We start from the raw sequence: 12,263 nt of genomic DNA on the forward strand, positions 1-12,263 counted from the left end.
GTTTTCACAGCTGTAATCCACATGTGACTCGAGGGTCCTCGGGGGGCCTCAAAGACTTAAGAAGACCCATTCTGACCTCCAGGATACAGGGGCCCTCTCTTTAATACCCACACTGGCGTCGGGCCGAGGTTTTGCAGTAATCAGCCGTGGGCTTGCTGAGTTGGTTCTCACCAAGTGCCACGTGTCTGTGGGGACGAGGAGAGTCAGCCTGTGGGCTCAGGGGCCAGCCGACAGGGATTTGAATCCCAGCTCAATCGCTTTCTGGCTGAGCACCTTGAGCATGTTAATTAACGTCTCTGTGTTTCAGCTTCCTCCTCTGTAAAAATGGCGACAATAAGCAATGATGCTACTTCTTAAGGATGGTGGGAATCGAAATGAATTAAGGCCCATAAAGAGCTCAGAGGAGTTACCGGCACATAATAAATGGTCATTAACTTGAGTCATTATTATGGATAACAGTAAGAAACTACGTTACTGCCTGCGATGGAAATTTTAGGATATGAATTAACCCTTTCAGAACAAAGAAGGGGCATTTGGTGCCCCACCAGGCTAAGCTGCCCGTCGCCATATGTGATCGTTAGCCACGAATTTTCGAGTTTGTGAAACTAGGTCGTGATCAGTATTTCCCTGCCCCTTACTCAAAATAAGCCCGTGAAGTCGGCAGCCCTGGTGTTATCACCCTCCCCTTACAGAGGAAGAAACCGAATGTTGAGGATTTGGAGGGACAGAGCACCTGGGCACGGGTCCTCTGAATCTAACCACCACCCCGGGAGAAAAGGGCTTCCCCTTACCTGGTGCTGCTCCGAGATGGGAATGCACATCCCCTGCCCCTCGCCGCTGTCCTTCCTCTGTGCTCCCCGGGCCCCGTATCTCCTCTTCGGAGCCCTCCACACTGGCAGTTATAATAAATATCTCCAAGGGCCCTGCTCTGTTCTGGGCTCAGGCAGGGTCATCTCATTGATGGGGGAAATGGAGGCTCAGAGGAGCTAAGTGACCTGCCCAGGGACACGCAGCTCGGTAACTGTGTGCGGGGGCTGTCCTGAGTGCCTCCCCTGAACCCATTTCATCTTCAAAGCAACTCCGTGGGGGAGGACTATTGTCACCCTCTGGCCATAGGGGAGGACGGCGAGGCACGGGGAGATGAGCCTTTCCGCTCGAAGTCCTGCGGCCGCCAGGAAAGGACCCGGCATGACCCCGAGGCTGTGCTCTGAGCCACCAGGCTGAGTTGATAAAGACTATTTGAATGAATCCTAACAATGACTCGAGAAATTGCTATAGTGCTGGGAATCCCTCAGACTGGGAAACTGAGGTCCAGAGAGGTTAAGGGACTAGCCCAAGGTCACCCAGCAAGGGAGTGTAAGAGTTGGCATTCAAGTGTGCCTGCTCCCCACATCTGGTTTTCTCCGCCACACTCTGCAGACACGTCAGGAGGAGGAGCCTCGTGGTCGGTGCTGGCTGTCCTGCTTGCTGGCTCTGAGACTGGACAGGCTAATGAACGCCTGTGAGCCCCAGTTTTGTCCTCCATAACATGGGGGGATGGGACCGTTCTATTCATCAGTGCTGTTGAGGGGACAAAACTCAACTACGAGATGTGAAAATCACTTTCAGCGGGTCAATCTCCTGTACACATGAGCCACTGTCCTGGAACCCGGCAAGGCCACGTCACATGGGGTCTTCCCAAACCTTACAGGACCTGTGCTCCCAGCCCTATTCCTGGGGGAGACACATCCGTCTAGGTCCTCCGTCCCAGACAGTGAGAGCCACTCTTAGATGACGAGGAAGCTGGGTGCTGACTGTTTCCACCCTGACCAAGGCTGACACCGCACCTCTGTGGGACACAGGACAGGGAGTTCTGCCCATAAATACCCATCGGGCACCTCCTATGTTTCTTGCTTGGTGACAGCTGCTCCCGGCCCCAGAGATGAGCGTGACAGGGTCCTGCCTTGTCCAGCCCTGGACAGATGACCACGCCAGAGCTCGGGAGGACAGGCGTGTGGGGAAAGGCGTGGGCACACCACAGGACGGGGAGAGACAAAGGGAAGGAGCCGTGCAGAGAGAGGGGGCAGCTCTTCCCTCCACCCTGCTTCGGCAGCCTCCCCCTGCCTCCTTCCAATATAAATACACACTCACGAATCCACAGCAATTCTTTTTATATATACAACCCTCTAGGCCTAGCAAAACGTCTCCGCCATTCAGAATGTTGTAAACAGATGATAAAATTTTAAAAATAAAGCAATAAACCAATAAGGACAGCAAAAGAAAGGCAGCTGCAATGAAATCAGAATCATAGCGCCGGATTTCTCAATCCCACCAGACTCAATGCCCCAATTTGCAATAAATATTTTGCAGCATCTTCCTTTACCGTCCTGAAATGGAATTCACACAGAGTCTAACCTACTTGCTCATATACATTTTAAAATGACTATAATATCCTATGACTTGAGTATACAGGAAAAAATAAAAGGTAAGTCACTGAAAACCAAGTAAATATATTTTAATCTATAACCATGTGTTTTAATATTATATATTTATCTGATAGATATTTTAGTATTTGATACCAAAACAATTATTTTTGAACTAAAACTAGAAATAAATCAACGCCTCCACAGATTTCTGAAGCCTCCCGGCTAGGATGGCCCCATCGTCCCTGAGCTCCTGCATCAGGCCCCCTTCCCCACTCGAGGATGGGGAAACCAAGACCCTGAACCCCAGCAGACTAGCACCCCAGTTCTGAGATACCAGCTCTGGGGATCCCTGGCCAGACCCTCGTGGACTTCAGCTGCAGGGCTGAGCACTCTTAGGAAGTAGACACAAGTTTTGGCCTCATGAGAATCCACTGCCTCCGCATCCCCCAGCCCCTCGCCATCGCCCCTCCCGCCCCGACTCCCCTGGCGCCTGGGAGTCCTCCCCAGCTTGCGTGAAGGAAGAGATGAGCAGCAGCTCCCCCCCCCCCGGCCAGCCCCCCGCCCCCCGCAGCCCAGGGAGCGTGTCCCAGGGTCACAGCTTACTCTCGCAGGCCGGCTGGCTCCCGGCCACACGGGTCCCAGGCACCTCCTCTCCGCTGTCCAGGACACACCAGCAGATGCCTTGGGCCGGGTCACACTGCACGGGGGAAAATCCTCCGTCCTCTGCCCTGCAGGCTGGGGCAGAGCCTGAGCTGGCTCTCCTGGATGGGACCCCACTCGGAAGTACTTCGCAGAGGCTCGGGCCTGGACACAAAGACAAGCTCAATGGGTCCCTGGCCCACATGGCTGCCACCACTCACTGCTCCCAACTGCCAGCCACCACCACCTGCCGCCAGCTACCTGCTGGGTCCTCCAGGGTCTGGGGCTTCTCGCTGTGGGGCTAGAATGGGATAGGGCAAAGACTGGGCCTTGGTCAGGTCGGTACTCCCCCTACACACACACACACACACACACACACACACACACAAACACATGCACGCACACACACGCACACATACTGCTGTCACAGAACGTGGCATCTTTAAGGAGACTGAACAAGTAGGGGAGGGAATTACAGCGCAGAGTGAAAAGGGGAGGGGGACAATGTGCAGCGTGGTCCGGGAGCCCGCTGAAATCACTGCCCTCCGCCCTGGAAGGGAGGCCAGTCCGGAGGGACTGATGCATGGTCTGAGTAGGAATTAGCCAGGGAGGGCACAAGGGCAGGTGGCTGAACCAGAGCACGTGAAGACCCGGGGGGGAGAGAGCATCCTCCTTCTTGAAAAGTCTGACTACAGTTGATAACACCCAGTCCTTAGAGCAGAAAATGCAGCAAAGGAGAGAAGCAGAGGGAGGTGTAAGATCCACACGCCGCCCCCCACCCACCCCAGGGCCAATGAGTCACGGTGCGGTGCTTGGGCCCTGGGACCCCAGGGAGGCAGAGAAGGGACATCAGCCCCTTTGCACTTTGGGGACATCATCTTGACTTCACCATGGAGAGCAGACGGCAGGGCCAGGCTGGCAGCTGAGGGAGCAGGCAGGGGCCGGTGTGGCATCTGCGACACACAGCCAGTGCCCCCAGAAAGCCCCAGAGCCACTGCATCGGGGACCCTGCTGGTCTGCACTTCTTGGTTCCTCCCTGTCAAAGAAGCCACTGTGCCTCTTTCACAGAGAGGAACCGGAGGCTTAGCAAGGGGAGAAGCTTCCAGAGCCATGGAACAGGGAGCCAGTGCTCATGGCGGGCAGGGGCAAGAGGAGAGGCAACCACTCACATGGGGCACTGTTGTTCCTGCTGGGAGGCGCTCCCTCCCCTGAGGCTGGGTCCACACACGAGCTGCCGGCCTCCAACTCCTGCAGCCTGGCAAACTCTCCTGTCTGAGACAAAGCCAAGGGCATGTCACCCCAGGGAAGATGCTACTGCAGCCCACAGGTCAGCAGGCAGATATCCAGAATGTTCCTATCAAAACTATGGTGATGGTTTCTCCAAAAAAAGAGGAAGACACCATGGGCTACAGACCCTTGATGTACGTTCTTGGAATTGATGGTTACAATAATCCCATGAGGCCAGGCCCACAGTTCTCTTCTTTTAGGGTGGGAAAAGCTGAGCCTCAGAGATGTGAAGGGTCAGAGCAACACCCCATAGGCAGAGAATGGCAGAGCTAGGCTGGGTCTAAACCCGTCCGGCCCCAAAGCCCAGCCACTATCCTGCTCCAAGCTCCCCAGCCCAGTGCCAGAAATGATTTTCCACAAGCACCCCTAGGAGAAAAGAAGTCTGCAACATCTGTAAGAGAGAATGAAGAAATCAGTAGAAGGCAGCTACCCAGACTGTATCTGGCTGGGCCCTTCTCTCCCAGACTGTCCTGGGACCAGCTGGGGAACACTGAGCAAGGCCCTTCGATCTGCTGGGCCTCAGTTTCCCCACTAAAGGGAAAAGGAGGTAGGACTCATCTGATGCCTGCACGCACTCCTTCTCGGAGCCTTGATGATAGACGTTGTCCTGTCTCCTGCATCTGGCACAGAAAAGCATGAGAACCAGCAGGTGCACTGCGGAAAACCAGCCGCCCGCAGCCTCCTGGCTACCACCGAGGGCTTTCTGGGCTTCTGCTCACCACTCCTTATTTCATACTCTGCTGTGCTTGGTTCACAGGCAAGAAATGGCGGTAAGAGCACCTGACAGTAACAGGGAGCATAATCATGAGGACCACTCCATGCCAATCCGCACCACCCCCCACGCCCAGAGTGTCACGCAGTCCCTAGGAGGCAGGGACCCTCCTGCCCCCTTTCTACACAGAGGCCCAGAGAGGTCAGGCGTATGCCCCTAGCTTGGAAGCTATACAGGTAAGATTCAAATGCAAGGAAAACTTTGAAAACATTTTACAGAAGAAAGGCTTAAAATTGAGAACATTCTGGTCACTAATTGAACGTCTCCGAGGGAGCTAGGTCAAAGACCCAGCCATCCAGTTGGGGCAGTGGAAGGCTTGAGTCCTGTTCCTGGCCCCTGGGGCCTAAACAGGAGGCAGGCTGAGAAACCACTCCTTCAGGGCTGGCTCAGGATTGCTCTTCCTTCAGACAGAAGCTGTGGCTTCTACCTCTCCTTATCCATGGGTGGAATCTAGGATGGTGGAAGAGACTTCTGTCTCAGCCAGAGGGGGCTGTAAGCCAAGATAAAAAGCTAAAGAGGCTAATTTCTCTGTAAACTCAGTAGTAACTGGGATCCACGTCCACAGCCCAAAAAGCAACAATAATAAAGAAGAAAAAGGAAGCTTTGGGGTGCCTGGATGACTCAGTTGGTGAAGTGACGACCTTTGGCTCAGATCTAGATCCTGGAGTCCCAAGATCGAGGCTCCCTGCTCAGCAGAGTCTGCTTCTCCCTCGGCCCATCTCCCCTCTCCTCTCTCTCTCTCTCAAATGAATAAATAAAACCTTAAAGACATAAAACCCTTAAAAAATCATAGGGAAGCTTCTGTTCAGGGATTTATAGTCTAACTTCTACATGGCTGACTTCCTCTGGCTTCCAGAAACCACCAGGGACTGAGCAGAGACTGCCAACACTCAGCAAGTAAGGGATTAAAACTCCCGTGAGAATCCTTTCTTTGGGGTTTTGTATCATTTCCTGAAATCATCCAACAATCTGAGAAAGGTACTATTATAATGTCTTCCCTTTATAATAAGAAACAGATATGAGATGGGCATAGCAATGTGGCCAGGATGACTTTGGGAAAGGCACAGGAGCAAGTACGTAAGTATAGATTATTTCATGGAAGGTATTTCCCTGGGGCCTCAAAATAGTCCTCACACTAGGTAGGATAAAAACGTGGCCCAATCTCGGGGTCAAATAAAGCCAACTAGGACACAGAGAAGGTAAGCAAATTGCCCCAAGTCACCCAGCCAGGGTCGCCGGGGTGAAGACGAAAACCCAGGCCTCGAACTGCCTGTGAGGTTTTTTTGGTTTTGTTTTTCTTGTGTTTTTGTTTTTGTCTTTGTTTTTCCCTTGTTTTCAAGGATAGATATTCTCCGTCATCATCACCATGTAACGTTCATCACCATACGGTACATCGTTAGTTTTTGATGTCATGTGACTGCCTATGAGTTTTTAACAAAAACAAGTTGATTGAAAACTAGAAAAGCCATCCTCAGCGTGTGGGAGAAAGCTCTGGCTCCCATCTCAAACCGTCCTAGGCCTTCAGAGCCTTACCTCTAGGCAGGTTGGGATGAAGAGGTCTTCTGGAGGTGGGTTTCCCTGGGATGCAGCCTGTTTCCAGCTGGAAAGCAGCCCGGTGGCTCGAGATGTCTCACAGGCTGTGGGGCCTGAGGGAGAGAGACAGTGAAACTCCTAACTGACTGGCCGTGGGTGCAGGGGGAAAGCAGGGAGCCCAGGCGGTCCCTCCATTGGGGTAGATGGAGAGACCCTGCGCAGATATCGGAACCTCAGAGGAGAAGCAGGCCATGGTTGAAGGACAGAGACCCGTGGGGGAAGAGGGGTGTATCATCCTTGAATGTGATGTGGGTCTTGATGACATGGGTCTGAGCCCCAGGGGGGAGGCTGGCCTCTCGGGCAGCTGTGGGACGGTTGTCAGACTGTGAGATGCAGAAGCAGATGAACGTGTCCTGGGAGCAGGTGGGAAGAAGGGGACTCCAGGCTCTTTCTCCGTGGTCGGTGACTCTCCCCTCCTAGGAAGCTAGGTGCCCAGATCAGGCAGGGCCAAGATCACGAGAGTCTTCCAGGACTGGGGTTGTGGGAAAATGCAGCCTGGCTGCCCTCGGGGGCTGGTCTGAGGGCACTCGGGCTGATCCAGGGGCATCCCTAGGCTGGGTAACAACAGCTGTCACCGCTGGGCTAGAGTTCCCACCACCAGGATCGGGAGAGAGCTCCTCGAGGTTCACTTACACTGGGGGACCTGTGGGGCGCGGGCAGTCAGCGAGGCAGGGACGTACTCTCCCTTCCCGTCCACACACCAGCAGTACCCTAGGAAAGAGTCAGGACTCAGAAGTTTAGGAAGTGCGTCAGGGGGGTATGTGCCCCCAAACAACTTTCCTTCTGTGCATTCACAGAAGTACCAGCAAGTCCCACGTCTAAGCCCCCTGCCCCCCGTCCACGATCACACACCCCAATCCCTCCCGCAAGGACTCACTGGACCTTCTGGCTGGTAGGTCCCAACTCCCATCAAACAGTTGGGAAAACCAAAGTCAGAGATGCTCAGGGATTTGCCACCCACTGCCAAAGAGGGGCCTCAGCGCACTGATCCCAGCACAAAGTCCTTTGCTCTCAAGGACAAAGTGGGGTGTCACTCCACCACCAACAACCCCCGCCCCAGGGTGCGCAACCCCACTCACCGGTCCCGGCGTGGCACTGCACGGGCTCCCAGCCTCCCCACACATCGCACTGGGGCACGTAGGGGCCGGGCCGCAGCAGGGCGGCTGCGCGTGTGGGCTCCCCCGGGAGAAAGTCGCGTCTCTGATAGAAGTCAAGGGCTGCGGTAGGGAGAGAGGGGAGCCGCAGCGTGAGCCTCCAACCTGGAAGGGCCTCGCCACGTGGGCTCTGGCACTGACAACAGCCAGGCAGCCACAGGGTCCTATCTAGGGCAGCCCAGCGGGCAGTGGTCGGCCTCCCACTGGAGCACATCTCCCGACTTGCTCCTCTCAGAGAGGGGCTCGCGGCTCCCTAGGGGAGACACCAGCAGCCCACGGTCAGGACCCCTTGAGGAGACCAGGACCCTAGACAGTGGGTCTGACGAGCTTCTGCCCAAATCCTGGCACAGCACCTCTCGGTTCTCATGAGTGATCTTAGTGGGCAAGAGCGAGCTCCCTAAGCTCTCTGAACCACGGTCTTCCCACCCGTGAAACGGCTCTAATACCTCCCCGACAGGGTCAGTGTGACATTTATGTCTAAAGATCTTGAGCACCAAGCTCGTGCCAAGCACAGCTGGGTAAAAGGACTCCCGCGTCCCTCCCTACCCAGGCCCGAGAACACGGCGACCACGTGTTGTTGGCCAAAGACACTCTGTGACCCTCATCTCTTGTGGTCCTAGGTCTGCCACCAGACCCTGCAGGACGTGGAGGTCTACACACAAGCAGCTTCCTCGCCTCTGCGAGATTAGAAACACCTCCTCTCATCTTGAAGGATTCGAGAGAAATGAGCACCCCTGGTCCTTCTCCATGGACCCTTCCTCTTTTCACCACCGCCCCAGACAGGCAAAGTCAGAGCGCGCTGCTAGGTGGAGGGGAACTTCCTTAACTTCACTTCTGAAGAAAATGCCATGGTGCCATTCAATGACTAAATCCCAAAAAGAGCTTCTCCCCTTCCTCTCCAGTCCGTCCCTAACCAGTGTTCACAACCACGCGAGCATCAGTCCCACATAACCCTCTGATGACATCAAACCTTGTCCAGGGACGAAATGGAAAACAACTGGTTTCTTGCCGAAAGCAGAAGTCCCTATTTCCCTGAGGAACAGAGAAAAGAAGTGTCTGAACTTGGGGCGGGGGGAAGGGACGGAGGAGAAATAAAGTGGGAACAAAAGAAGCAAGAAGGATGGTTTAGCAACACTGCCTGCGCTTCCTCTATCTGTCAGGCACTGTGCCAGGCCCCACGACAGAAAGATAACCAGTACGTGGTGCCTCGTGCTCCAAAAGAGACCACGGGCATGGCAGTGAGGCAGGAAACAAAGATGGTGCTTGGAAGATTCTCACTGGGGTTTGGACACCTGAGCCCCCATCCCCAGTGGCAGCAGCAGACATCCCTGAGGGGAAAGCAGGGAGGCCCTGGCCTGCAGGGCTGGGGCAGTGGGGAGGGGGCTCTCGTCTTGGCACGGATGTTGTCAGGGGCAACGCCGCTTTGCTTTGTGTGACCGCAGCCCAGAGAAGCCCGGAGAGGGAAGCCACTGAGATCATCTGTCAAGGAGCGGGGAGCTCGGGATGCTTGCAGTAGAGCAATTGTTTGCCCTGCCCAATCGGTGTGGGGTCAGTGAGAGGCCCGGGAGAGCGCTCGGACCCTCCTGCCCCAGAGGCTTCAGGTGGTGGAGGAAGACCAGGGGCTCTGGAATGAGACAGCCCCAGGCTCTGGGTACCAGGGATCAGTGCAGCAGGGGACAGAGGCTCGGGGGCCCAAACCATGCAGGCTCTGCTAGCTATTCGCTGGGTTAATGTGGCCATGTGCCTGAACCCCACTCTCTGCGTATGAAAGGAATCACAGATGGTGAGCGCAACACTGATCGCATGGAACTCCTTTTTCCCCACAGAAGTAGAGGGAAGCTTCAGAACAGACCATGAGCATTTCGGCCCAGGTCCCCTCACATTCTAGCAAAAACGTGGCTGCGTGGTGGACTTAGGGCACCATCCACGGTACAAAATGTGGAGACCTGCCCCCAAGTGGCTGTGCTGGTGGATTCGGGAATATATTGGAGAGGTGTGCATCATTCCAGCTTTGACTGGCACACAAAACCACTTTGTCTTTTCAGGGACCCACCAGCCTGGGAAAACCCAGGCCACAAAGTTTGAGCTAAGTCAAGCCCTTGCCTTCCCTACAAGCCGGAACAAGAAGCCAGAGTACACGGAACTCACTAGACTGAGCTGCCAGACGAATGGCGTAATCGCCCCCGCTCAGAAACTTCTCTGAGAACGTCTCCCGGGGTGGAGAGAGTTGAGGAAGGGAGAGCTCCTCGTTGGTCAGCCAGATGCCTTTGGCCGCTAGGAAACTCTCTCCCAGAGGGAACCAAGAACTGTTGGAAGCCAAGACGATCTCTTCTGTTTCCTTAATAAACTTCAGAACACGAAGCTTCACCGTCTCGCAAGAGCCAGGACCTGGGGGAGTAAAGAGATCATGGCTGGACACTTGGACCCCTCTGAGATGCGTGTGCATATACATATGCACACGTGTCTGCCACGGCTGTTTCCTTCACCCAGCTCTTCTTACAGCCTGGAATGTTCCTTCTGTTTCATTTCTACAATTGCATTCACTCACCATTTACAGAGGACCTGCTGTGTAAGAAGTTGAGTAAAACTAATGTCTATTCCCAGACATTATTCTAAGTGCATTTACATGGACAATCTGATTTAATCTATACAACAGCCCAATAAGATAACATTTTTAGCCATGAGTTATGGATGAGAAACTGAGTCATGGATAAGTCACATAACTCAAAGTCATGTAGGCTCCATCCTAGCTAACAAGTAGTTGATTCATAATTCTAGTCTAGTCAGTATGACTCCAGAACCAGAGATCTTGACCAGCTGCCTCCAGAGGAGAGATGGAGAGCTATAGATGGGTGGATGGATGGATGGATGGATGGATGGATGTGGGAGTAGATAAATGGATGGATGGATGGATGGGTGGGTGGATGGATGGATATCAAGAGTTGAAGGGAAACATTGTAGGTTAGTAGAGAATTATTCTTGCAAAGTGAAAGGAGCATGGTTCTCAGAGAATGGATTAAATGTCAGCTGCATCACTTATTAGCTGTACCATTTTGGATAATGTGTTTAACCCTTCTGAGCTTCAGTCTGTGAAATGGGGAAGATTGGGACATCTTCTTCATAGGATTTTTATAATTATTCTATGATGTGTTGCAGGTGAAGAGCTTGGCACAGTGTCTGGCACATGTTGTCTCTGAAGTTGTCGCTATTAACAAAAGTCACACTGGCCATATTTATTCACAAACAACCACTTCGTAAATTCATCAGTGAATGTGTTCAGTGGGACCTTTTGACAGCATGGAATCAGCAGAAACCCTTGACTTCTGGAATTTGACAACATTATTGCTTTCTATGGATGTTCTTGATCAAATAATCTATCCTATCAGTTCCAGGGATCAGGAATCCCTGAAGTGAAAACTCCTGTTTAGAAATCTAAGCTTGCTATCCATGTCTTCCAGAAAGGAATGGAAATTCTGTAACTGGACATATGAGATTTGTTTTGACACATAAGACCTTGTAAAGTCTGGCTCAGGTTTATAATTACCTTCTTCTTCCATCACTCCCTCCCAGTCCCTTCCCTTCCTATGTCACTGAGATTTCCCCCACCCCATTCCCAACAAAGCAGACCCTTTTTTGGCTGCCCTGACCTGGCACATACCATTTCCTCTATTAGGAAGGGCCTGCCACCCATTTTCAGGCGGGCAAACATCCTTCACAATTCAGAAGCTGATGCCATGCAAACCTTTACCCCAACCCCCAACCCATGAATAGCCTCAGTCTCTGGGCATATCCTCCATTGGTTTTCTGTGTTCATACTTCCAGCGCTTCTGTTTATTATTTACATGATGACACCTTAGTTTCCCTCACTAAGTCCCTGGGAGCAGACACCACACCCTTCTTAGGATTGTCTTCCCATCATACATCACAGTGTATTACTTCAACCATACAGTGGTTGTCCATAATTGCATATTACCTAAAAAAAAAGCAAAATTTCAAGCAGGCTGGGGATTGTGATATGGACAGGAGCTGACCTCATGTCCCTGGAGGCAGGACCATCTGCCCTGCTTACAGGTAGGAAGGTCACTGGTCACTTTATTACTTAATGTCAGTTGCATGAATACAACCATTTAGGAAGGACTCTCTGTGCACCACACCTGGCACTGCACATCAATTACCTCTTACAAAGCTCACAACAACCTTTAAGGGGCTTATCCATTCTTATGCAGACCTTATGATTAAACCAAGGTTGTGTCTCTGGCCACAGAATAGTCGCCCCAGCAGAACCTGTACTGTGTCCTCTAGGCCAACCCTTCTCAAGCTTTTGGGAACATCAGAGCCTCCTGGGGAGCCTAGAGAGGGGCAGGGATCCATTCAGCAGGCGGGGTCCAGAATTCCAAATTTCGATCAGCTTCA

At 53.0% G+C, this 12,263-nt stretch overlaps 1 protein-coding gene across 1 annotated transcript in view; it reads right to left on the reverse strand.

Moving 5' to 3' along the window:
- Positions 1-12,263, reverse strand: part of TG (thyroglobulin) — a gene marked incomplete at its 5' end in the record, with an annotated part of 236,556 nt that overhangs the window by 201,956 nt on the left and 22,337 nt on the right. Inside the window, 6 exons of the mRNA XM_082719073.1 lie at positions 3,009-3,209; positions 4,214-4,316; positions 6,637-6,749; positions 7,330-7,407; positions 7,776-7,913; positions 9,999-10,238. Of these exons, the coding sequence (XP_082575199.1) occupies positions 3,009-3,209; positions 4,214-4,316; positions 6,637-6,749; positions 7,330-7,407; positions 7,776-7,913; positions 9,999-10,238 (873 nt within the window). The remainder of the gene's footprint in view (positions 1-3,008; positions 3,210-4,213; positions 4,317-6,636; positions 6,750-7,329; positions 7,408-7,775; positions 7,914-9,998; positions 10,239-12,263) is intronic.

This window comes from Mustela nivalis (assembly GCF_964662115.1).
Source record: "Mustela nivalis genome assembly, chromosome: 2".
Classification (NCBI taxonomy): domain Eukaryota; kingdom Metazoa; phylum Chordata; class Mammalia; order Carnivora; family Mustelidae; genus Mustela; species Mustela nivalis.